The following is a 25,991-nucleotide window of genomic DNA, read 5'->3' on the forward strand; positions in this document are numbered from 1 at the left end:
CTAGCGGCCGCCCTTTCTGCGGTCACGTGACGGGGCCTGAGCTCGCCTCCAGTCACTGAGAGAGAAGGTCCAAGATGGCGGCTGATCCGGAGCGAGGCGCCGCCAATTCGGAGTGAGCGGTCCCGGAGCGCGCCCTCTGCCTCCCGCCCGCTGTGTCCGGTCCAATCGGCGGCAAGAAAGCTTTCCTAGCATGAGGGGCCGGCGAGGAAGGCCACCTAAGACCCCACCGCTGCCCGACTGCTCCCCCGGGCCCACCGCTGGCCTCCGCTCCCGGCTCCGGGGCAGCAGCAGGGGCCGCTGGGCCCCCCAGACACCCAAGGGCCACGTTGCCCCCTCCCCCCGGGGCCGCAAGCGGAGGACGACAGGAACGGGCCGGGGCCGCAGCACCCCCAGCAAGGTGGTCTATGACGACCATGAGAGCGAAGAGGACAGCGGGGAGGATGTGGCCCCTGAGGGCCACAGCGACACCGACCATGACGACGAAGACATGGAGGACTCGGACTACCGCGAGGAAGAGGAGGAGGACGACGACGACGGCAGCTACTGCACCGAGAGCAGCTTCCGGAGCCACAGCACGTACAGCAGCACCCCGGGTAATACCCAGTACCAGTATACAATGCACCCCAATAATATACAGCCCCCCCCCGGGTAATACCCATTACCACTATACACTGCACCCCAATAATATACAGCCCCCCCCCCCGGTAATACCCAGTACCACTATACACTGCACCCCAATAGTATACAGCCCCCCCCCGGGTAATACCCTGTACCACTATACACTGCACCCCAATAATATACAGGGCCCCCCCGGGTAATACCCAGTACCACTATACACTGCACCCTAATAATATACAACCCCCCCCCGGTAATACCCAGTACCACTATACACTGCACCCTAATAATATACAGCCCCCCCCCGGGTAATACCCAGTACCACTATACACTGCACCCTAATAATATACAGCCCCCCCCGGGTAATACCCTGTACCACTATACACTGCACCCCAATAGTATACAGGGCCCCCCCCCCGGGTAATACCCAGTACCACTATACACTGCACCCTAATAATATACAGCCCCCCCCGGGTAATACCCAGTACCACTATACACTGCACCCTAAATATATACAGCCCCCCCCGGGTAATACCCTGTACCACTATACACTGCACCCCAATAATATACAGGGCCCCCCCCGGTAATACCCAGTACCACTATACACTGCACCCTAATAATATACTGGCCCCCCGGGTAATACCCAGTACCACTATACACTGCACCCCAATAATATACAGCCCCCCCCCGGGTAATACCCAGTACCACTATACACTGCACCCCAATAGTATACAGCCCCCCCCGGGTAATACCCAGTACCACTATACACTGCACCCTAATAATATACAGGCCCCCCCCCGGGTAATACCCAGTACCACTATACACTGCACCCTAATAATATACAGCCCCCCCCGGGTAATACCCTGTACCACTATACACTGCACCCCAATAATATACAGGGCCCCCCCCTGGTAATACCCAGTACCACTATACACTGCACCCTAATAATATACTGGCCCCCCGGGTAATACCCAGTACCACTATACACTGCACCCTAATAATATACTGGCCCCCCGGGTAATACCCAGTACCACTATACACTGCACCCCAATAATATACAGCCCCCCCGGTAATACCTAGTACCACTATACACTGCACCCTAATAATATACAGCCCCCCAGGTAATACCCAGTACCACTATACACTGCACCCCAATAATATACAGCCCCCCGGGTAATACCCAGTACCACTATACACTGCACCCTAATAATATACAGCCCCCCCAGGTAATACCCAGTACCACTATACACTGCACCCCAATAATATACAGCCCCCCCCCGGGTAATACCCAGAACCACTATACACTGCACCCTAATAATATACAGCCCCCCCAGGTAATACCCAGTACCAGTATACACTGCACCCCAATAATATACAGCCCCCCGGGTAATACCCAGTACCACTATACACTGCACCCCAATAATATACATTCCCCCCCCCGGGTAATACCCAGTACCACTATACACTGCACCCTAATAATATACAGCCCCCCAGGTAATACCCAGTACCACTATACACTGCACCCCAATAATATACAGCCCCCCGGGTAATACCCAGTACCACTATACACTGCACCCCAATAATATACAGCCCCCCGGGTAATACCCAGTACCACTATACACTGCACCCCAATAATATACAGGGCCCCCCGGGTAATACCCAGTACCACTATACACTGTACCCCAATAATATACAGCCCCCCGGGTAATACCCAGTACCACTATACACTGCACCCCAATAATATACACCCCCCCCGGTAATACCCAGGCCCCCCCCCCCGGTAATACCCAGTACCACTATACACTGCACCCTAATAATATACACCCCCCCCGGTAATACCCAGTACCACTATACACTGCACCCCAATAATATACAGCCCCCCCCGGTAATACCCAGTACCACTATACACTTCACCCCAATAATATACTGGCCCCCCGGGTAATACCCAGTACCACTATACACTGCACCCCAATAATATACTGGCCCCCCGGGTAATACCCAGTACCACTATACACTGCACCCCAATAATATACAGCCCCCCGGGTAATACCCAGTACCACTATACACTGCACCCCAATAATATACAGCCCCCCGGGTAATACCCAGTACCACTATACACTGCACCCCAATAATATACAGCCCCCCGGGTAATACCCAGGCCCCCCCCCGGGTAATACCCTGCACCAGGAGTAGCGCGGGTTCTTTTGTTGTGGTGGGGTGTTAGAAGCAGGAGAACAAGCAGCTTAAGGGTCTGAGTGACTGAGGGCCACGTTGTGACAGCGAGACGACCAGGTCATGCGCAGCCGAGGCTCATTGATGCACGTAGGGGGCGAAGGTACTGATAGGAAGGAGTCACACGCGGCACCGGGACGCATCCACGGGGGGCCGCAGCTTACAGGACTTAACCGCCTCTGTGCCGGATACCACAGCGCATACACTGTATGGCCAAAAGTATCGGGGCGGCTGACCATTACACCATCAGGGGCTTTGATGACATCACATTCTAATACACAGACATTAATATGAAGTCATCATCCTTTGCAGATACAACGGCTTCCGCTCTTCTGGGAAGGATTTCCACAAGATTTGGGCAAAAATCCTTCAGAAACTCCCCAAAATCTTGTGGAAATCCCTCCCGGGAAAGCGGAAGCCGTTATGTCTGCAAGGGGGGGGGTGGCTTCATATTAATGTCTGTGTATTAGAATGTGATGTCATCAAAGCCCGTGTTGGTGTAATGGTCAGGCGTCCCATCTGTGCGTTTATATATATTACACGTTACCCCCCCCCCCCATGTAATAAGAGTTGCAGGATAATCGGTGCCTAGTTGGGGATATTACCGGGGCCCGGCAGGGCTTCTACCCCTGGCTTCTTCTAAATCCTTAGATGCCGGTAGTGACAGAGAGACTGGCGGGGGACGGCGTGGCGGATTGTCCATCTCGCCCGCCTTCGCGTGGCTCCACGGACCGTATTATTATTAGTATTAGTATCGTTATTATTGTAATTGTTAGTATCATTGTTATTATTATTGTTAGTATTAGAATTGTTAGTATTGTTATTAATATTGTTAGTGTTGTTGTTGTTAGTATTGTTAGTGTTTGTAGTATTAGCCTTATTAGAATTGTTGTTAGTGTTGTTGTTATTATTATTGTTAGTTTTTTGTTACTATTGCTAGTGTTGTTAGTATTATTATTGTTGGTGTTATTATTATTGTTGGTGTTGTTATTATTGTTGGTGTTAGTATTGTTGTTATTATTATTGGTGTTATTATTGTTGGTGTTAGTATTGTTGTTATTATTATTGGTGTTGTTATTATTGTTGGTGTTAGTATTGTTGTTATTATTATTGTTGTTATTATTATTGGTGTTGTTATTATTGTTGGTGTTAGTATTGTTATTATTATTGTTGTTGTTAGTGTTGTTGTTATTATTATTGTTAGTTTTTTGTTACTATTGCTAGTGTTATTATTATTGTTGGTGTTAGTATTGTTGTTATTATTATTGTTGGTGTTAGTATTGTTAGTATTATTGTTGGTGTTGTTATTATTGTTGGTGTTAGTATTGTTAGTATTATTGTTGGTGTTATTATTGTTGGTGTTAGTATTGTTAGTATTATTGTTGGTGTTGTTATTATTATTGTTGGTGTTAGTATTGTTAGTATTATTGTTGGTGTTGTTATTATTGTTGGTGTTAGTATTGTTAGTATTATTGTTGGTGTTATTATTGTTGGTGTTAGTATTGTTAGTATTATTGTTGGTGTTGTTATTATTGTTGGTGTTAGTATTGTTAGTATTATTGTTGGTGTTGTTATTATTGTTGGTGTTAGTATTGTTAGTATTATTGTTGGTGTTATTATTGTTGGTGTTAGTATTGTTAGTATTATTGTTGGTGTTGTTATTATTGTTGGTGTTAGTATTGTTAGTATTATTGTTGGTGTTGTTATTATTGTTGGTGTTAGTATTGTTAGTATTATTGTTGGTGTTATTATTGTTGGTGTTAGTATTGTTAGTATTATTGTTGGTGTTGTTATTATTGTTGGTGTTAGTATTGTTAGTATTATTGTTGGTGTTGTTATTATTGTTGGTGTTAGTATTGTTGTTATTATTATTGGTGTTGTTATTATTGTTGGTGTTAGTATTGTTGTTATTATTATTGTTGTTGTTAGTGTTGTTGTTATTATTATTGTTAGTTTTTTGTTACTATTGCTAGTGTTATTATTATTGTTGGTGTTAGTATTGGTGTTATTATTATTGTTGGTGTTAGTATTGTTGTTATTATTATTGTTGGTGTTAGTATTGTTAGTATTATTGTTGGTGTTGTTATTATTGTTGGTGTTAGTATTGTTAGTATTATTGTTGGTGTTGTTATTATTATTGTTGGTGTTAGTATTGTTAGTATTATTGTTGGTGTTGTTAGTATTATTGTTGGTGTTGTTATTATTGTTGGTGTTAGTATTGTTAGTATTATTGTTGGTGTTGTTATTATTATTGTTGGTGTTAGTATTGTTAGTATTATTGTTGGTGTTGTTATTATTATTGTTGTTAGTATTATTGTTGGTGTTATTATTGTTGGTGTTAGTATTGTTAGTATTATTGTTGGTGTTGTTATTATTATTGTTGGTGTTAGTATTGTTAGTATTATTGTTGGTGTTATTATTGTTGGTGTTAGTATTGTTAGTATTATTGTTGGTGTTGTTATTATTGTTGGTGTTAGTATTGTTAGTATTATTGTTGGTGTTGTTATTATTGTTGGTGTTAGTATTGTTAGTATTATTGTTGGTGTTGTTATTATTATTGTTGGTGTTAGTATTGTTAGTATTATTGTTGGTGTTGTTAGTATTATTGTTGGTGTTGTTATTATTGTTGGTGTTAGTATTGTTAGTATTATTGTTGGTGTTGTTATTATTATTGTTGGTGTTAGTATTGTTAGTATTATTGTTGGTGTTGTTATTATTATTGTTGTTAGTATTATTGTTGGTGTTATTATTGTTGGTGTTAGTATTGTTAGTATTATTGTTGGTGTTGTTATTATTATTGTTGGTGTTAGTATTGTTAGTATTATTGTTGGTGTTATTATTGTTGGTGTTAGTATTGTTAGTATTATTGTTGGTGTTGTTATTATTGTTGGTGTTAGTATTGTTAGTATTATTGTTGGTGTTGTTATTATTGTTGGTGTTAGTATTGTTGTTATTATTATTGGTGTTGTTATTATTGTTGGTGTTAGTATTGTTAGTATTATTGTTGGTGTTGTTAGTATTATTGTTGGTGTTAGTATTATTATTGTTGGTGTTAGTGTTGTTAGTATTATTATTGTTGGTATTATTTTGCGCCGTGGTTTGGCCGTGGTCGTTTGGCTCCGGCGGACAGGAGCACTCGCGCCGTGGTGCCGCTTTGCACGGCGTGTAATCGGATGACGTGGTTGTGTGTTGTGACGCTCTCACGATGGCCGTGCTCCCTCCGGTGGAAGTGTCTCTCGCGGTGTACCTTCTCTGACTCTCTAAGCTGTTTATCTTATTATGGGTATTCTATCTTTTTTTGTGTTTCCATGGCGATACTGAAAGATGGAAGGACGTCGATTAGTACGGCTCGTTCTGTATTCATTACTTTCCCCAGAGTAACGATTCTCAAGGAATTCTATTGCAAACAATGCGTGGAAAAGTATAGCCGGTATATTCCCCCCGTGATATGGGATCCCCTAACGCTCAGCCGGTATATTCCCCCCGTGATATGGGATCCCCTAACGCTCAGCCGGTATATTCCTCCCGTAATATGGGATCCTCTGTGGCTCAGCCGGTATATTCCTCCCGTGATATGGGATCCTCTGTGGCTCAGCCGGTATGTTCCTCCCGTGATATGGGATCCTCTGTGGCTCAGCCGGTATGTTCCTCCCGTGATATGGGATCCTCTGTGGCTCAGCCGGTATGTTCCTCCCGTGATGTAGGATTAGTCTTTGCTTCTCTGGCTGGGTTTCTGATGTGTTGGGAGCAGAGCGTTCGTCGCCGTTTGTTACAGGCGCTCACCTAAAGTCCATTCTGTGTAAAGAGTTAAAACCTCTGCTTATCGTTATTCCGACGGACGTTTCTTTACTTCAATTAACATCTTTCCTTTTATATTTCCAGGGAGGCGGAAACCCCGCGTCCATCGCCCTCGCTCCCCAATATTTGAGGAGAAAGACATCCCACCGCTGGACTTCCCCAAGTCCTCCGAGGACCTCATGCTTCCTAACGAGCACTTACTCAACGTGGTCGCCATCTACGAAGTCCTGAGGAACTTTGGAGCCGTGTTACGACTTTCACCTTTCCGCTTCGAGGACTTCTGCGCTGCCCTTGTGAGTCAAGAACAGTGTACTCTCATGGCGGAGACTCACGTGGCGCTTCTGAAAGCGGTTTTACGCGAGGAGGACACGTCGAATACTACATTCGGACCTGCTGATCTGAAGGACAGCGTTAATTCCACCCTGTATTTCATAGACGGTATGACGTGGCCGGAGGTTCTGCGGGCTTATTGTGAGAGCGACAAGGAATACCATCAGGTGCTTCCCTTCCAGGAGGTGGACGATTACCCCTACGGACCAATAGAAAGCAAAGTGCAGGTTCTCCTTTTTTTAGTGGATCAATTTCTTACCACAAACATTGCCCGCGAGGAGTTAATGTCGGAAGGCGTGATCCAGTACGACGACCACTGCCGTGTTTGCCACAAACTCGGGGATTTGCTTTGCTGTGAGACGTGCTCTGCCGTCTACCATCTGGAGTGCGTGAAGCCCCCTCTCGAGGAGGTGCCCGAGGACGAATGGCAGTGCGAGGTCTGCGTGGCCCACAAAGTACCGGGGGTCAACGACTGCGTCCCCGAAATCCAAAAAAATAAACCCTACATCAGGCACGAGCCCATTGGCTACGACCGGAACAGGCGGAAATACTGGTTTCTGAACAGACGGATTATAATGTAAGTTCTGTGGCCTGCGCCACGCGGAGGTTCCCGGCCGCGCCACGCGGAGGTTCCCGGCCGCGCATGCAGCAGTCACGCTTCTCTATTAACCTCTTACTTTTGCCATGGAGGTTTTAGGGCAGCAGCGGCTGGGATCCCCGCGGTAGGTAATGATTGTAATCGGTCCCGCTGAGCTGCTTGTACAACGTGATGGTCTGCAGCCGGTCCTCCTTCCCGGGTTTCTTTGTTAATAGATGTGTGTAGCGCATTGTTTGCGTCCTTTTCATTGAAATTCTATATTATATTATTATTATATATATAGCCATTTAGTGACCGCGTGATGCAGCGTTGCTTGGGCTGCATTTAATGCGACTTGATATTAAATGTAAAGAGCCGCTTTATCCCTTAGAACTGTATCTGAAGTTTGTCGCTGCGATGACCGCGCGTTGGACTGGCAGCCGCTGCACATAGTGACCAGCGGAGGAATAGATTATGTGCTGATTCTCTTTTTTTTCCTGTTCAGCGAGGAAGAAACCGAAACATCAAAGAAGATCTGGTACTACAGCAGCAAGCTTCAGCTGCAGGAGCTACTGGAGCGTCTGGACAAAGATCTGTGGGAAGCCGACCTCTGCAAGACGCTGGCGGAAATGGAGGAAGAAATCCACCGACACATGGACATAACCGAGGAGCTGACCAATAAAGCCCGCGGAAACAACAGATCCTACCTGTCTGTGGTGAACGGTACGGGGCTCGCGTACTGCAGCTTGTGCTGCCTCACGGGGTTCGCGTACTGCAGCTTGTGCTGGCTCGCGTACTGCAGCTTGTGCTGGCTCGCGTACTGCAGCTTGTGCTGGCTCACGGGGCTCGCGTACTGCAGCTTGTGCTGCCTCACGGGGCTCGCGTACTGCAGCTTGTGCTGCCTCACGGGGCTCGCGTACTGCAGCTTGTGCTGCCTCACGGGGCTCGCGTACTGCAGCTTGTGCTGCCTCACGGGGCTCGCGTACTGCAGCTTGTGCTGCCTCACGGGGTTCGCGTACTGCAGCTTGTGCTGCCTCACGGGGTTCGCGTACTGCAGCTTGTGCTGCCTCACGGGGCTCGCGTACTGCAGCTTGTGCTGCCTCACGGGGCTCGTGTACTGCAGCTTGTGCTGCCTCACGGGGCTCGCGTACTGCAGCTTGTGCTGCCTCACGGGGCTCGCGTACTGCAGCTTGTGCTGCCTCACGGGGCTCGCGTACTGCAGCTTGTGCTGCCTCACGGGGCTCGCGTACTGCAGCTTGTGCTGCCTCACGGGGCTCGCGTACTGCAGCTTGTGCTGCCTCACGGGGCTCGCGTACTGCAGCTTGTGCTGGCTCACGGGGCTCGCGTACTGCAGCTTGTGCTGCCTCACGGGGCTCGCGTACTGCAGCTTGTGCTGCCTCACGGGGCTCGCGTACTGCAGCTTGTGCTGCCTCACGGGGCTCGCGTACTGCAGCTTGTGCTGCCTCACGGGGCTCGCGTACTGCAGCTTGTGCTGCCTCACGGGGCTCGCGTACTGCAGCTTGTGCTGCCTCACGGGGCTCGCGTACTGCAGCTTGTGCTGCCTCACGGGGCTCGCGTACTGCAGCTTGTGCTGGCTCGCGTACTGCAGCTTGTGCTGGCTCACGGGGCTCGCGTACTGCAGCTTGTGCTGCCTCACGGGGCTCGCGTACTGCAGCTTGTGCTGCCTCACGGGGCTCGCGTACTGCAGCTTGTGCTGCCTCACGGGGCTCGCGTACTGCAGCTTGTGCTGGCTCGCGTACTGCAGCTTGTGCTGGCTCGCGTACTGCAGCTTGTGCTGCCTCACGGGGCTCGCGTACTGCAGCTTGTGCTGGCTCACGGGGCTCGCGTACTGCAGCTTGTGCTGGCTCACGGGCTCGCGTACTGCAGCTTGTGCTGCCTCACGGGGCTCGCGTACTGCAGCTTGTGCTGCCTCACGGGGCTCGCGTACTGCAGCTTGTGCTGGCTCACGGGGCTCGCGTACTGCAGCTTGTGCTGGCTCACGGGGCTCGCGTACTGCAGCTTGTGCTGCCTCACGGGGCTCGCGTACTGCAGCTTGTGCTGCCTCACGGGGCTCGCGTACTGCAGCTTGTGCTGGCTCGCGTACTGCAGCTTGTGCTGGCTCACGGGGCTCGCGTACTGCAGCTTGTGCTGCCTCACGGGGCTCGCGTACTGCAGCTTGTGCTGGCTCACGGGGCTCGCGTACTGCAGCTTGTGCTGGCTCACGGGCTCGCGTACTGCAGCTTGTGCTGCCTCACGGGGCTCGCGTACTGCAGCTTGTGCTGGCTCACGGGGCTCGCGTACTGCAGCTTGTGCTGGCTCACGGGCTCGTGAATATTATGTTCCGTCTGAGTGCTTTAATATAACGGGGTTTAAGGTTTCTGTTGTAGTCTGCAAGCGGCCATCGCCGTCCTCCAAACATACATGTAATTCCGGAGTGCCGGGGAGGTGAGCGAGACCTCACATGGGTTTATTATGCGGTATATAAAATGTTCATTTTCAAATCCTGTTTCTTTTGTCTTGTTGATTAGAAGAAATACTGGAGCGCATTAAGGCCAAACAAGGGGAAACAGAAGAAAACAGCATTACTGAAGAAAAAAGCCCATCGGAAAGCGTTGGTGAAGCTTTGGCTGAGAAAAGCAAGGATGGGCCATCAGACCCCAAGCAGGACGCGTGCAAACCCACTCAGGAGTCCACACAAGATCCAGATCACGCAAAGCCAGGGGGTGAGTTGGCGCAGAAGGATCCGGATAACTCCTCGGCATGTTTGTGTGCAGAGGGGATCCAGACTGACAGGGAGAGGGTTTTGGTTTAGAGTGCGTACCAAGGATCCGAAAAAATAATGGGAAGTGCATCCCTTCGCCGGCTGCCCGTCCCTTCGCCGGCTGCCCGTCCCTTCGCCGGCTGCCCGTCCCTTCGCCGGCTGCCCGTCCCTTCGCCGGCTGCCCGTCCCTTCGCCGGCTGCCCGTCCCTTCGCCGGCTGCGCATGGGCTCAGTTATTCCGTTCTGTCAGTAGCATTCGGTTATTAGAAGACTGAGATGCATCAGCCCTAAATAGTCTCTTTGTGGGTTTGTGAAGATGCTCAGGAAGAAATCCACAAAGGCTGTTTTTGTACCCCAGGTTGATGAGACAGGTTTGTGCTTTTCGTTGCAGACCCAACAGATGGAGAGAAAAGACCGGCGGAGGAAGTCACTCCTGACAGTGTGAGCGGCACAAAAGCCTTGGCTGCCGAAATGGAACCACAAGGAGTCCAGGAACATGGAGGCAAAGCCGCGGAGAGCGAGGAAGCCGCAGTCACACAGATGCCAGCAGCTGTGCCGGGTACGTCAGCCTTTGGTGCCAAATCTTTGTGGATCGCCCGTGTGGTGCTCTTAGGTGTCGCCTCCTGCTGGTGGCTGCAGGCATCACATCCTAATCCTAGCATATCTTGTGTAGAACCAGATGCTGCTGATCAAGAATCGGCCCAGCAGCTTCACAAGGAGAACAACTCCAGCCAGTCCTTTCCCGAGCAGCGCAGCTCAGCAACTGAGTCCAGCAAACCGAGCGACGGTACGGAGAGCAGCAATAAAATACCCAAGCCGGAGGAGACGGGTAACGTAACGCTTTGCTTCACGTGTCTGATGTGTGTCACGTGAGATTCCTGTGCTGTGGGTCATCACACCAGGCATGTTTTAATCTCTGTAGCCTCCAGCGATGTAAAATTGGAGAAGGGCGGTGAAGACGCAAGTGACCCTTCGCACGCAGGGAAAGGAACCCCGGGATCCACGCGCATGGTGACGAGGTTACGGAACCCAGACAGCAAGTTAAGTCTGTTGAAGATCCAACAGGTCTCTGCTGCTGTCCATGAAGCAAATAAGATTTATAAGGAAGGCAGAGAGGTTTGTTGATTTTGCGTCCTCCACGTATGGACCAAACTGCACTCAGTGGACCCCTTTAACCCACCATTTTGGCTTTCTTTTAGTTTCAGCTCAGTAGTTATAAGGGTTACCCCTTTGTCTGCCACATGGCTTTGCTAATGAATGTTGAACTACTCCTTTGTGGCTCACTTACACTATTCCACAATTGCCCAAGACCCTGCTCCCTCTGGTGGCGGATTCGTTCCAGCTTGAGGTTTGACTCGTGAAGATGTATTCATTGTCTTCCCATGTTCATCCATTTATCGTAACGCCATAATGTAATGCTCGTACCTGGCACCGGATTCTTCTGTGGGCAGATCTGCAAAACAAATCTTGTGTGGGCTCATTTGGAGGAAAAAAACCCAGATCTGGCCATATTTTTGGGGTTTCTCGGGTGTCCGTTTTCATCTGAGTGCGTTCATTTTTTACAATCTCTGCTCCGTGTACTGTGGGCTTCGTCATCTCTCCAAGAGATGAGAACTTTCCGAGCACTTTTTGCTTTATTGCGATACGTGGGAAGATTATTTTTGCTGGTAATCTGCATTCTGCGCTCTCGTTTTATTGCAAAGCGTATTTTCATGAGTTTAGCTCGTTTTAGGGCTAGTCGGTGCTCGGGTTTCTCGAGCTGCCTTTCCTTTTATTCATTTGGTTTGCTTTTCAATTACAGGTTCTGGTGGTGAACTCTCAAGGAGAAATCTCCCGGCTGAGCACGAGGAAGGAATTGGTCATGAAAGGCACTTTGAGCAATTATTTTAAACTTGGCCAAGAAGGTAAATACCGCGTGTATCACAACCAGTACACCACAAACTCGTTCGCACTGAACAAGCACCAGCACAGGGAGGATCACGACAAGCGGAGGCATCTGTCGCACAAGTTCTGCGTGTCCACCAGCGGGGAGTTTAAATGGAACGGCTCTGTGCACGGCTCCAAGGTACTGACCATATCCACGTTGCGGCTGACCATCATACAGCTGGAAAGCAACATCTCCGCACCGTTCCTCCACCCCAACTGGCCGTCGCACAGGTAATCGCCGAGCCGGGATTAGTGCTGCCTGAGCTTATTCAAATCTTACGTGTAAAGCGTGTCTTGTAACGCAGCAAGTCCCCATTCATAGCTTTATACTTACTAAGCCGGCCAGCCCGGATAGATATCGTTTCCAGATTTGCTTGTTTCTGATGTAGTTCTGAATTTCGAGTCCTTGCATAATGTGTGTTTATACATTTACCCATTTAGAGCAAACTGGATTAAGGCTGTCCACATGTGCAGCAAGCCACGAGAATTTGCGCTGGCGTTGGCCATATTGGAATGCGCGATCAAGCCGGTCGTCATGCTTCCGGTCTGGAGGGACTCGCTGGGTCACACACGGTAGGTATTTTGCGGTTTGTCTTGTTAGATGACTGTGGCCTTCCAAATCTGCCAAATAGTATTAACGCTAAATGACTGTTGGAGTTTTGTTGGTGTAGCGGAAGGGGTTTAAACAAAGTGCTGCTTTTCACGTCGCTGCGGCCCCCTGGAAATCCCTACGATCACCTGTTCTTTCCAATGCAAGAAATAGACAAGATCCTTTTGGCCGCCTAACACTGTGTAAAATATTTTAGTAGTAAACGTTTTCTTTATCGCTTGCTCAGGTTGCGTCGAATGACTTCCATTGAAAGGGAAGAGAAAGACAAAGTGAAGAAAAAGGAGAGGAAGCAAGAGGAGGAGGAGAGCATGCAGCAGGCCACGTGGGTGAAGTACACCTTTCCCGTGAAACATCAGGTATGTAGCATGGAGGTCGCTGTCCACAAACATAGACCGGCAGCCACATGGGCCGTGACACATGTCTTCTCTGCAGGTCTGGAAACAGAAGGGAGAGGAGTACAGAGTGACGGGGTATGGAGGCTGGTGCTGGGTCAGTAAAACCCACGTGCACAGGTTTCTTCCTCACTTTCCTGGAAACACCAACGTATCGTACAGAAAAGCCTTGGGTGAGCCGCATTCATTAATAATATTTAGTAGTGCTGACCGGGCTACGATGTTTCACTCCTCAGGCTTTCTTCTCTGAGCAGGAGACTTTGCAGGATGGTTTCAGATCACTGCCATCGCTGTTCACTGTGAAGGGCTGCTGTATAGTTCAAACAATAAACCGGTTTATCACCCAAAGCGCTCACCCCGTGTAATGCGTGCTTCAGTCTGTAATGGGATTTGCGACCAGGCCTTATTCAGCAGCAGCCAATGTGGTTTTCTATTTATTCCAATAGAAAAACCTAAAGCAGAAACTGATAATCGTACAACAATCAAATCTGAGACCAACGCGAAAGAGACGAAGCCAAATCCCTCCGAGCTTACTGAAAGCAAGGAGACGGATCAGGATGAACAGAGGGACCAAATTAAAGCGGAAACAAAATCAGAAGACTGTAAAATGGACACCGATGAGAAGCCAGCTGACACGGGTCTGTCAGTGACGAAAGGTAAGTACCAACTCAGTGGCCGAGTGTGAGCTGAAGCGAGCCACCATCCTTTGGCACTGATTAACTAAGTGTGCTGCGGTGTTTACTGGAGTCTCCCGTTTATCCGAGTGTTGGGTTTATTGCGGAGTTACTGAAGGGACGCTGGACCCTTGTGTACATTAACAGCTTCTGTCATGTTATTTTAGCGTGTTGCTTCCCTGTCAGCGCTGGGTAATTGTCACGGTAATCGTTACGTTTTATACATATCTGCACCGGTTGGATTAACTCAACAAATCTTCTATTGTTAGATCTCAAGGATTCGCACTGTGAAAGCGAGGGGTCTGTGAAAGAGGAGCCGATGGACGTGGATGAGCTCAAATCTGAAAAGTGTCCAAAAAATGAAGAAACCTTTCCTGACGTGGACTTAATAAACGTGAGCGAGGGTTTTCAAGCAAGAACTTGGTATAAAAAGAAAGTGAAAGCCTCCAGGCTGGATGGGTTGTTGGAAAGGAGAGTCAAGCAGTTTACACTTGAAGAAAAACAGCGGATAGAAAAACTAAAACTGAGCCGTGGGGATCCCCAAAAGAGTTCGTCGGAGAGCGCAAAACGCAAATGTGACACCCCGGAGCACAAAGTGAGCGCGCCGTGCCGAGACCTCCTGGAGGAATTCAACCGGGAATCTGAAAGCCAGCGGGCCGACAAGCTGTCCGATTCGGAGAGTCTGACCAAGGATAAGGCAGACACGGCCCTCGGCCCCAAACAAGCAGAAAAGAGAGAGACCTTGCCAAGCAGTGATTTAACGGCAGCGGGGTGTCTGAACGGAACGCGGTTGGGACCCCCTCTACCCGAGAGCGCAGCTGCGGACAGCGAGACTTCCTCAAGCAGGGACCCAACTGATGTCAAGACCTCAGACGTTGAAGGGAGTCTCCAGGACCATTCCGAAAATGTTATTTTGAAGAACTCTTCTAGGTTGCAGGCAGAAAACAATTTACCCGGCGAGGAAAACGGAGGCAACCAAAACTCCACTGAGAAGACGGCAAACAAAAATGATTCCCGCGAAGGAAAAGATCTCTCGGTAACCGATTTGGAGCCGGAAAACCCTTCTGAACCCAAAACGGTGTCTTCTCCTAACGGCGAGCAGGTAAGGGGAGACCGGGAACTCTCTCCAAGTCCTGTATATCCACGTGAAGAGAAGGCAGTCATAAAGCCTAACGTGGAGAAGGCGGAAGTACCCACTCGGATCAACGGGAAGGTGGTTAATTCGGGAAAAGACTGTTTAACTGATGACGTGTTAGAGAACAAGACTGTTAATTTTACTGAGCCAAAGGTAAATAACCTCTCCAGAGCTGCCTCGGAGTGTGAACGCAGAGTTACGTCAATGGAGCCTGCGGCCAAGCCCTTCATGAACGGAGACATTGCCACGGAAAGTGTGGACCAGAAAAGCAATGCCAGTCCCCCTCCGGTTTCCAGCCCGTCCCAAGACGGCGAGACGGCACATGAAACGAGAGCTCTGGCAGCTCATTCCCCAAAATGTACCGTCCCCACCGCTGCTGGCCTTAATATGACGAGGGAGATGTACAAAGAACAGGAGCCAAAAGAAACCCCCTCACCCGCGACATCCGGGGAAGAATCGAGCCTGAGCAGCGACTCCGCCGAGCCCAACGGCTTGTCCTCGGATGCTTTGAATGGGACCACGACGATAAAAACAGTGGTTACAGAAATCACCACGACCACCACCTCGGTCGTATCAACTTGTAGGACTGTCGTGGAGGTATCTGGCGGGTCGGTTTCCGTCAATGAGAAAACGATTGTGTCCACCGCAGAAAACACGTCTGTTTCCAGCACGAATAAAGTCGCTACTGCCAACAGCGAGGTCGTGTCGGTGACTGGACAGAGCAAGAGTGTGGTGACCACGTCGGTGACTGACTCCATGACCACCGCGTCTGGCACCATCTTCTCCTCCGCCACCGTGAGCAAAGAATACTCCACGAAAGACAAAGTGAAGCTGATTAAGTTCACCAGACCAAAAAAGACGCGGTCAGGGACGGCACTCCCGTCTTACAGGAAATTTGTCACCAAAAGCAGTAAAAAGAGCATTTTTGTTCTGCCGAATGATGACCTGAAAAAGCTGTCGAGAAAAGGAGGCATCAGAGAGGTTACCGGGTTCAGCTACAATGCCAAACCGGTGCTAGACATCTGGCCGTACCCTTCGCCCCGGCCGACGTTTGGGATAACGTGGAGGTACGTTGCGGCTGCCCCAGATCATCTCCCAAACTCAAAACCACGTCCACATTTTGATCGATATCCTTTGAAGCTGCTTCCATCCTTACAGTAGGATTTGTCTGTGTTTTGCCCCAGAGGCCTGTGTATTTTCACCCCTGGGGATTTAGTAGAGGACGCGTTTGGTGTCCACAGATGGGATTGGAGTGTAGGCGGCGGGGCGAGGCTCGCAGGCGGTGGGGTGACGCTCGCAGGCGGCGGGGCGAGGCTCGCAGGCGGCGGGGTGTGCGGGATAAGCAGGTGGATTATGTTGTCCTTATTACAGGTATCGCCTTCAGACTGTTAAATCTCTGGCCGGGGTGAGCATGATGCTGCGTTTACTGTGGGCAAGTTTACGATGGGATGATATGGCCGCCAAGCCACCACCCGGTGGGGGGATCACGCGGACCGGTAAGTCCTTACGTTAAAGCGGCAGTGTGATGGCTTGCGATGTATGTTAAAGGTTTTGAGACCATTAGCAACTTGCGATTGTTTTTAGAAACATCTGAAACGGAGATTACGACGACAGAGATCATAAAAAGGAGGGACGTCAGTCCCTACGGAATACGCTCCGAATATTGCATCCGCAAAATAATTTGTCCAATTGGTGTTCCCGAAGCCCCCAAAGGTAAGCGGCCAAGAGCATTGTGCATTAGTGCCGCGTAATCCGAATGCATGAAGTTGTGCCGTTTTCACACACCTGTCGTGTGTCATAGAAACGCCGACACCACAGAGGAAAGGTCTCCGCTCCAGTGCCCTTCGCCCCAAAAGACCTGAAACCCCCAAGCAGACCGGGCCGGTCATTCTGGAGACCTGGGTCCCGGAGGAGGAGCTCGATTTATGGGAGATAAAATGTTTTTCGGAAAGGTAATTTGCTTTTGTTTGCCATTTTGGGGTCACACTAAGCCATGGCGTCTGAGCGCCGTTGGGTGTTGTGTTGGGGACTCGCTAAGCAGCGGCTTCGGTGACGCGTTGGCGAAGCTCTGAGCCGTGATCTCTGTCTGTCGGCGTGGTGAGGTGCTAAGCCACGGTCTCTCTGTTTCAGGGTGGAGAAGGAGAAGGCTCAGGCTGCGGAGCAGCAGGTTAAGGTTAGTGATCAGAAGAAGAGTGAGGAGATGAAGCTCCAGGTGGAAGCCCAACTAAAGCACCAGCGGCTGTTGGCCCAGCAGGTGGGGGCGCGCTGGGGGCTCGCTGTATAATACGGACAGACGGGCACTCGTTACGTGAGGTTCCGGACCCGGACCAGTTTTTACATTTATTTAAATGCAGTGTTTTCGATGCCCACCAGCAGATGCGTGGCTGGTCGAGCCAGGGATCTTGATGTTTGGCTCGTTAAGTGCAAGCCGACTTTCCTTAAAATGACTTGGTTTTCTCTGATAAAGAGTGGCTTAACTGCTTAATGCTGCAGTGCGTATTCGCAGGCTGTAACTTGTTACCTGTATGTTTCGGGAGCATTTGGTTTTATTTTAAAGTCCATCTTGGGTCTGACGCTTAAAATTTTGTCTTTAGAAGCGACTGGAACAGCAGAAGCAGATGCCGCCTGCGGCCAACGCGCCAAACGCCACCACAACCAGCAGTGCCGTGACTCCTGTGTCAACGCCACACAAGGTTATGGTTGGCTCTTTAACCAGCTCTGTTACACCTGGTACCAAGGTGGTCCTGGCCACAAAGGTGGGCTCCCCGACCACGGTCACCTTTCAACAGAACAAGAACTTCCACCAAACATTTGCCACCTGGGTGAAGCAAGGACAGAGCAGCACAGGTAGGGGTGGAAGGGCCGCCTGTGGGGGTGACAGTGCTCTGTACGGGGCATCTGCTGCATCTTCTTGAGTCGGGCTGATGAGGCCGTCGAGTGACAGAAAACTCTCCGATCTCATACCGGTGTCTGTTGCCGATAAACCTGTGATCTGTTGATTCCGGCCTCCAGCGCTATCTCGGCACAGACCTTCCAAATAACCGGAAGCCCAGTTAGTGTCTGGGAAAGTCCTGACCAAATTGCCGCTTCGCTGGTGAATGTGCCGGCGACACCATTGTGTTTGTAGCCCACAGAGAGGTCCGGACTTCTGTGCGTTAACGCGTTCCTATCCTGCTTTCCTCTCAGGTGTTGTGCAGGTTCAGCAGAAAGTCCTGGGAATTATTCCATCCGGCACCGGAGCCCAACAGACCTTTACCACTTTCCAGCCCCGGACGGCGACCGTCACCATCCGACCCAACGCCAATTCTGCCGCATCCCCGGGCGCCGGGCCGCAGGTACTGTTATTACAGGCGCCTTGAAGACTAAGAGCAGCCGCTGGCTAGGGGCCGGGGCTTCTCGCGTAAAATGCTGAGGGGGTATATACGGTGCGGGGAAGTCAGTGTCGTCTCCTTCCAGGTTATCACAGCCGGCACTCAGATGAACGCAGGAATGACCGTTATCCGAGCACCGCTACAGCAGTCTACGTTAGGAAAGAGCATCATTCGCACGCCGCTCGTTGTGCAGCAAGGAATTCTCCCGTCCGGTACATCCGTTTATTCTACGCGCTGACGCACATCTGCTTTGATTCTCCCGTTTGGAGCTGGCGTTAGAATTTGACTCCTTTTGATGGTTATTGCTCCCTTTTGCAGGCCAGCCTCAGCAAGTTGTGACTCAGATCATCAGAGGTCAGCCGGTCTCCACCGCCACGAGCACCAGCAGCACCGCGTCCGTCAGCGGGCAGAGGATGGGCACCCCTGTGCCGCAGTCTCAACAGACCACCACGCCGCAGACACCCCGGCCGCAGCAAGGCCAGGTCAAACTCACGATGGCACAACTCACACAGCTAACGCAGGGCCAGGTGAGATCCCGCAGTCTCCGGGTACCGGCTGCTTTCACTCGCGCGAGTCTTCGCTTACACCTACCGTTTTCTCTTAGGGTGGAAACCAGAGCCTGACCGTCGTGGTCCAAGGTCAGGGTCAGACAACGGGCCAGTTACAACTGATTCCACAGGGCGTGACGGTCATTCCTGCCCCGGGGCAGCAACTAATGCAAGCAGCAATGCCAAACGGCACCATCCAGCGGTTCCTTTTCACCCCCCTCCCCGCTGCGTCCACTTCAGCGCCCACCACGGCGACATTGACTCCGTCGAGCGTCTCGTCAGGTATGAAGCTTTTCCCTGAAGGTGCGTGAGCATTCCTGTGAGTTAGTCTGCGGTCGTGTCCTAAAACGTGTTGCTGTGCGTTCCAGTGACGTTTTATGATATACGGTAAAGTCTTTCCTGAATCACCCAGCTTTTGTGAATTAAGGGGCTGCCCGGGGGTCTCTCCGCCACGTACCCGTAATCTATAACATGTTTGTCTCTGCAGCCGCTGAACAGAAACCTGCTTCCCAGAACCCGGTGCAGTCAAACTCGCTGGCTCCAACCTCATCTCCCCAGCTTCCGGCTCCATCGCAGGCTCAGCCTGCGCAGTCTGAGACGGCAGATCAGTCCCGGGTCTCAGCGTCGCAGCCGGCGCATCCCGTTCAGTCCCAGACGATGGCCTGCGTCCAGCCTCGGCAGCCCACAGCCTCCCATCCAGCAGGCGCGTCGCAGGCAGATACGGGGCCCTCAGCGGAGCCGGCGCCTTCTCTCCTGGGGAGCCGCCCGCCGGTGGCGGAGACAGGACAGCACAAGGAGGTCCAGCCGGCGCACTCTGTTCAGACGGCGGTCTCGCAAGAAGCTAAAAGCCCCCTGCCTCCGGCTTCCGTGCCCCAGGTGTCAGTGCAGGTTCCTGCTCAGGCTTCTTTACTAAGCCATTCCAAGCCTCCAGCCCTTTCCCCTGCTTCGAGCCACACGCCAAGCTCCGTTCAGGTGACCGTGCCCGCTTCCTTCCAGATCCAAGCTCCGCTTCCGGCTTCCACGCTGCCGCAGTCTCAGGCCCACGTCCCGACGGCTAATCAAGTGAGCGTCCAGTCGCCGTCCCGCGCCCAGCTCCACAACCAGCCGTCCCAGGCGCAGGTCATTACTGTCCCCCAGCAGGTGCAGGTCGTGTCTCATCTACCGCCCCACGTGGTGGCTCAGATCCAGGCCCAGCCAGGCGGAATCCCGCAGCAGATAAAATTCCAGCTGCCCTTCCAGATTCAGCAGGGAGGCACCGTGCAGGCCCACCAGATCCAGAACATTGTGGCTGTCCAGGGGGCCAGCGTCCAGGAGCAGCTGCAGAGGATCCAGCAACTGCAGGAGCAGCAAAAGAAGAAAGGCCAGGAGGGGAAACGAGAGCAAGCCCTGCAGGGATCCAGCCAGGGTGAAATCCTACAGAAACAGGTAATTTTCTCTAATCTGTGGCGTTACCCGGCTGCTGGCCTGCGGCCGGCCCGCTGTCAGTGCATTTTCTGATGTTCCGGTGTCTTAACGCTGCCCACAGGTTGTGATGAAGCAGAACGCAGCCATTGAACACCTGAAACAGAAGAAGACCATGACCCCGGTGGAACGGGAAGAAAATCAAAGGTTAGATGCCCTCGGCGTTGTTGGGTATATTTAACCCTTGGCACGGCAGAGAGGTTAGGGTACGACCCGCGCTGTCGCCCATCACACTTTTGCATCTTGTCTTCCAGGATGATCGTTTGCAACCAGGTCATGAAATATATCTTGGACAAAATAGATAAGGAGGAGAAGCAGGCGGCAAAGAAAAGGAAGCGCGAGGAGAGCGTGGAGCAGAAGCGTAACAAGCAGAACGCGAGCAAGCTGTCGGCCCTTCTCTTCAAACACAAGGAGCAGCTGAAGGCAGAGATCCTGAAGAAACGGGCCCTTCTGGACAAGGACCTGCAGATCGAGGTTCAGGTAGGTGACCACGGCTGGTAAAAGCAGCAGCGGGATGCGGCCCCCGGGGGCTTTTATCGCATACCACTCCGTGATCTTGTCTCCAAACGGGGCAGATGACGTCAGGAAAGCACTCTGATGCCGTTTCCGTTCCATGTACAGGACGAGTTAAAGAAAGATCAGAATAAAATAAAAAAGGAGAAAGAGCGCGCGCAAGCGGCAGTATTAACCCCTCCAGCGCCTCCACCGCTGCCGTCTCCACCACCACCGCCGCAGCAAACGGCGACCGCCGCCTCCTCCCCCCCCACGCCTACCGCGTTGTCTTCGCACAAGCGCAGGAGAGAGGAGGAGAAAGAAGCGGCTCCCACCAAGTCCAAGAAGAAGAAGATGATTTCCACTACCTCAAAGGATGACAAGAAAGACACCAAGATCTACTGCATCTGCAAGACGCCGTACGACGAGTCCAAGTAAGTGCGGCTAGCGGCGGGGCGCGGTTTGGTGCCGGGCGCAGCTTAGCCAGAGTACAGAAAGCTTGTGAGCTCACTCACCCCGCGCTGACATCACATCCGCGTCACGGTATCAAAATCCCGGCGTTTCCTCTTCCTAACATCGCAGAGGCCGTGCAGACACACAGGCAATAAAATGCCCCGTCTTATGTGATAACCGCCGCGCGGAGCAGTCACCTGGCAGGCGCATGTATGTTGTCCACGTGTCGGTAGATCATATGTGTGTGCGAGGCCCGTGATCTCGTGGTGCGAGAGGGCTCTTGTTGGATTGTATTGATGCGGGGTATTAGGGCAGTTGGAGTAGTTAGTCTGCAGAGGTTTGTGGCGCAGGAAAGGTAAGTTGCCGTTTATTCCACAATCCGCCGTGCAGCCATTGTGTCTTCATCCGTAATGCTTATAGTCGTGTGGCCCCCCGCACGCCTCTCGCTGCCCCCCGACGTCCTCGTCACTCGTGTGTTTGTCGGAGGGCAGGCGCTGTGGAATGGGGTCCGGATGCCATGTTTTTAGTCTTCGCTGAATCTTGATGTTTCCAGCGCCCGCTGTGCTGAATATTACACTTTTAGAGCAAAATCTTGCCGTAGACCTTTAACCCTGTAACTTCTGAATGCCCAGAGGTCGCTTAGCCGTGTCTAGTAGTAGTAGATGCAGTCCTCGGTGTATCGAGAGGGCAGTGTTGTGCTGATGAGCTGCGGCTGTAGAAATAAAAGCTTTTTTCGGAGGTTCTGTTACGCTTTTTGAGGAATAAATCTGGAATCCTCGGGCTTTGCGATCATTAATGGCGCTTGCACTTTCCATGTGTCCTCGCGCGTGTCTTCTGTCATTCATTCACGTTAGATAGCATGTTATATGTAAAGCCGTACCGCGGCTCGTCGGAGGGGACCGTGTGACCCGGTCCTGCCGCTCGTTGCTTCGTAGCACCGCGTATGGTTCCCGGACCGCCGGCGCGGCCCCCATTTGGACTCTTGGGGTTTGAATGCGATCCCGCTGTCTCGCCCGGGGGGTCTCCGGCGTTCGGGGGGGTGACAGCTGCTTTGTCATGTTGTTGTGAATGTGTTTTAGGTTCTATATTGGCTGTGAGCTGTGTGCTAACTGGTATCATGGAGAATGTGTTGGCATCACAGAGAAGGAAGCCAAGAAAGTGGATGTGTACATCTGTAATGATTGTAAGCGGTCCCAGGAGGGGAGCGGCGACGGCGACGAGTTATATTGTATCTGCCGAACGCCTTATGACGACTCGCAGTGAGTTCTGTCCAAGATCCTTTTTTACTAACCGGGCCGCATCGCTGGATATCGCAGCCCCCGACACACACACTGCTTACCTCGCTCTGTCCGCCCGTCTCCCTGCTCCCTCCTTAGCTAATAATCCCCGCTGCGCCACGGAGAGCATGCAGAGATCTGAGCCCCGCCACGGGAGGCCACGCTGCTGCCCCCTGCGACGGCAAGAAGGGCCGAGGCTGACACCCCACCTTCTTCCCAAACGCCGCGCGATGCATGACTGCCACGGATCCGCTGAGTCCGCTGCTCCTCTAGGACGCGGTGTTTGTGGTGTGTAGTGTTTGTGGCTCCGTGTTGTGCGGCTTGTTGTAAGCGGCTGTCTGCTTGAGGGCCGGACGCGTCTCTGCACACAGTAATCCTCCGGCGGCCTCGCTTGCGCATGTCTATATCCCGTCTGTCTCCCGCGTTTCACCTTCTGTGTTTTACGCTCGCCGCGTAGATTTTACATCGGATGCGATCGCTGCCAGAACTGGTTCCACGGCCGCTGCGTTGGCATTCTGCAGAGTGAGGCGGAATACATCGACGAGTATGTGTGCCCAGAATGCCAGTCCACGGAGGACGCCATGACGGTGCTGAGCCCCTTAACAGACAAGGACTACGAGGGGCTAAAGCGAGTCCTGCGTTCGTTACAGGTAAAGTCTGACTGGGGGGCAGCGGCCGGTTAGGGCCTGGGGGGACTTCCTCTGTACCTTAACCCTTTCAGCGCCTGGCGGGTGGTTCTGTGAGTTTCATTTATAGTGACACACATCCCCGGACCCCGGCACCGAGCATTACAGCAAATCATTTCTCCCTTCATCCACAGGCTCACAAAATGGCGTGGCCCTTCTTAGAGGCTGTGGACCCCGAGGATGCTCCAGATTACTATCGTGTGATTAAGGAACCGATGGGTAAGGAAATAGTTTATAAATGAAGCTCTGGAATCCGTGTGTGAGGCGGGTCACACGTGTGGCCCTTTCCCTGCCAGACCGGGGGCCGAAAGCCTCACGTTTTCCCACAAGCTGATCAGTGACCGGCGACACGCCGGGAATGTAATGGGTAGTCGGTCTGGCGGCGGATGCATTGCGTGTCGCATGCGGCTGTGATGCGCCCATTTTGGTACACGCGCAGACAGATGCCCCGTGATCCAGCCCGTGTAGTCTGAGCCGTGAGACCGCGCGTGTTTCTGGCGGTGCTGGACGCGCTGACAGTCTGCTCTCTTTTCCAGACCTGTCCACGATGGAGGAGAGAATACGCAGCCGGTTCTATAAGAAGCTGACCGAGTTTGTCGCAGACATGACCAAAATATTCGATAATTGTCGTTATTACAACCCCAGCGACTCCACGTTTTGTCAGAGCGCAGAGGTGCTAGAGTCCTTCTTCGTGCAGAAGCTGAAGGCTTTTAAAGCGAGCAGGTGAGTGAGAGTCGGCGGCCGTGAAACTTTTACTGCTTGGGAGCCCAAACGCTGGCGGCCCCCCGAGGGTTTCCTTATTCACGGCGCCCGCTGCGTGTGCCGGCGGAGGCGGCCGGCGTCCCGCTGACATTCACCGCTTCTTTTTGTTTTCTTGCAGATTGTGATAGTCTGTGTGGCCGGTGTATCTGGAAGTGCGGCTGGATGTTGGCTTCATCTTTTCTTTTCATGTTTTTGGTTTCCTGCCATTGTTTGATAAGCAAACTCCCATCACTCCAGCCACGTCCCATCACTCCTCCAGCCACGACACCTTCCACACATTGGCCTGAATCACACAGTATTGTACCGACCCGACATCACGGACATCGGGGGGTGCCTGCGATATATTTTAATGTACCGAGCGGACTGTATATGGATCTTTGTAAAATAGTATATATTTTTGTACATACATTGTATAATTTGGCACATTAAGGATCGCGGACGCTTCATTAGCAACATGAATTAGAGAAAACCCAATGTTCTGGAAATGTCGTTTTTTATTTTTTGCCGCTGAAGCCGCACGTTGCTGCATGCCGGTGACCGTGCCCGTTTCCGCTCAGATCAGTTGTGTGCCTGCCGAGGTTTATTAAAGGAGAATCCAACATTTCGTCGTCCATCTAGTGTCTGCCTGCCGCCTGCTTGCGCGCCGTGTCCCCCAGCCGCGTGGGCGCCGTGTCCCCCGCCTCGGACAAGGGCTGTTAACCGCTTGGTTTTGTGTGTCGTACGCAGGTCCCATAACAACAAACTTCAATCTGCATCTTGAAACCCAACGCGGCGGCGGCGGCCGGTTACCGCAAAGTCTCATTGGAGAAACGGATTTTGGCGCGGTTTGGTTTTTGTCGCTGGGGTTACCCCGAGCAACCGCAGCCCGCGATAATTGGCTATTTTTACACATTTCAGGGTGAAAAGAAACTCCTCACCAAATCTCTAGCCCCCGGTGAAATCATTTTATTCCTGCAACGCGGGGTTAACAAACTACACATTGGGGTAAAGAGGACGAAAGCGATGGAGTGGAAACGGCTCCGGCTCCGTGGAAACGTGTTCTTCAGTGAAGAAGCTGGCTTAAAGTCCACGCCGATGACTTTTGACTATTTATTTATTGTTGAAAGACATTTTTTTATCTCTGCCCGCATTTGTCAACTAATTATTTTTTCTTATTAAATAAAATAAAAAGTCGAAGGACGAAAAAAAAAATCCCCCAGTTGTCCGGATCCCCCTCGTCGCACATTTCTGTAAGTACCTGTCTTTTCTTTCTATGAAAGGAACTGCCGTCTCTCCGCGGACCCCCATTTATTGGTTGTGGCGAAATGCATAAGAAAATCCCCCGACTCCGTGAACCTGGCGGGCCGATGACTATAGACTGTTGGCAGAGGGAGGGGGCGCATGCTCCGCGGGGGCGGGGCAGAGGGAGAGCTCCGCTAATCGACGCTCTTATTTGTAAACATTTGTCAAATTCAATTTTTTCATTTTGTATTAAACCTCGGAATCTGGATGTTTATGAAACAATAAACGGCGGCGGATTATTCTTCCTCGAGGCGTTTGTGTCACGCAGCGCCAGCCACGGCGACGTTTCTGCGCGGTGTTGCAGTGTTACGCCTGAACCCGCGGTACGTGTGCCAGACAGGGAGACGATTTCGGCAGAGCTTTACTCTATTTACACAATTGCCTCGGAAAGGGCCGTGCGAAGGGGATCACCGGTCCTGCAGAGAGCCGGCATCGGCGCCCCCCTGCATGCGCATCCCCCTCCTCGCGCCCCCCTGCATGCGCATCCCCCTCCTCGCGCCCCCCTGCATGCGCATCTCTCTCCTCGCCCAGCACCATTCATGCGCTTCATGTTACCCCTGTGTTGGCCGTGGCCTGCGCGTAAGGATGCAGGTTTTGTTGCGCGTGCTGCT

At 51.6% G+C, this 25,991-nt stretch overlaps 1 protein-coding gene across 2 annotated transcripts; it reads left to right on the top strand.

The window, feature by feature from the left end:
* Window positions 1-68: 68 nt before the first annotated feature.
* On the top strand, window positions 69-25,606 carry BPTF (bromodomain PHD finger transcription factor). Of its 2 annotated transcripts, none has more exons than XM_053452900.1 (31): window positions 69-593; window positions 6,730-7,552; window positions 8,058-8,275; window positions 10,081-10,275; window positions 10,704-10,871; window positions 10,986-11,141; window positions 11,235-11,428; window positions 12,114-12,469; window positions 12,680-12,811; window positions 13,075-13,204; window positions 13,281-13,413; window positions 13,687-13,896; window positions 14,184-16,116; window positions 16,421-16,545; window positions 16,634-16,762; window positions 16,851-17,001; window positions 17,180-17,303; window positions 17,644-17,896; window positions 18,236-18,384; window positions 18,506-18,632; window positions 18,739-18,947; window positions 19,025-19,250; window positions 19,456-20,393; window positions 20,494-20,576; window positions 20,684-20,909; window positions 21,051-21,355; window positions 22,454-22,633; window positions 23,109-23,301; window positions 23,472-23,556; window positions 23,874-24,060; window positions 24,826-25,606. In XM_053452900.1, the coding sequence occupies exons 1-31, from the start codon at window positions 191-193 to the stop codon at window positions 24,857-24,859; spliced, it is 8,775 nt and encodes a 2,924-aa protein (XP_053308875.1). In that variant the 5' UTR covers window positions 69-190; the 3' UTR covers window positions 24,860-25,606. The 2 variants fall into 2 exon arrangements, with proteins under 2 accessions (XP_053308875.1, XP_053308876.1); XM_053452901.1 differs by having other exon boundaries at window positions 10,992-11,141.
* The last annotated feature ends 385 nt before the right edge of the window (window positions 25,607-25,991 follow it).

Source organism: Spea bombifrons, chromosome 13 (assembly GCF_027358695.1).
Source record: "Spea bombifrons isolate aSpeBom1 chromosome 13, aSpeBom1.2.pri, whole genome shotgun sequence".
NCBI classification, from domain to species: Eukaryota; Metazoa; Chordata; class Amphibia; order Anura; family Pelobatidae; genus Spea; species Spea bombifrons.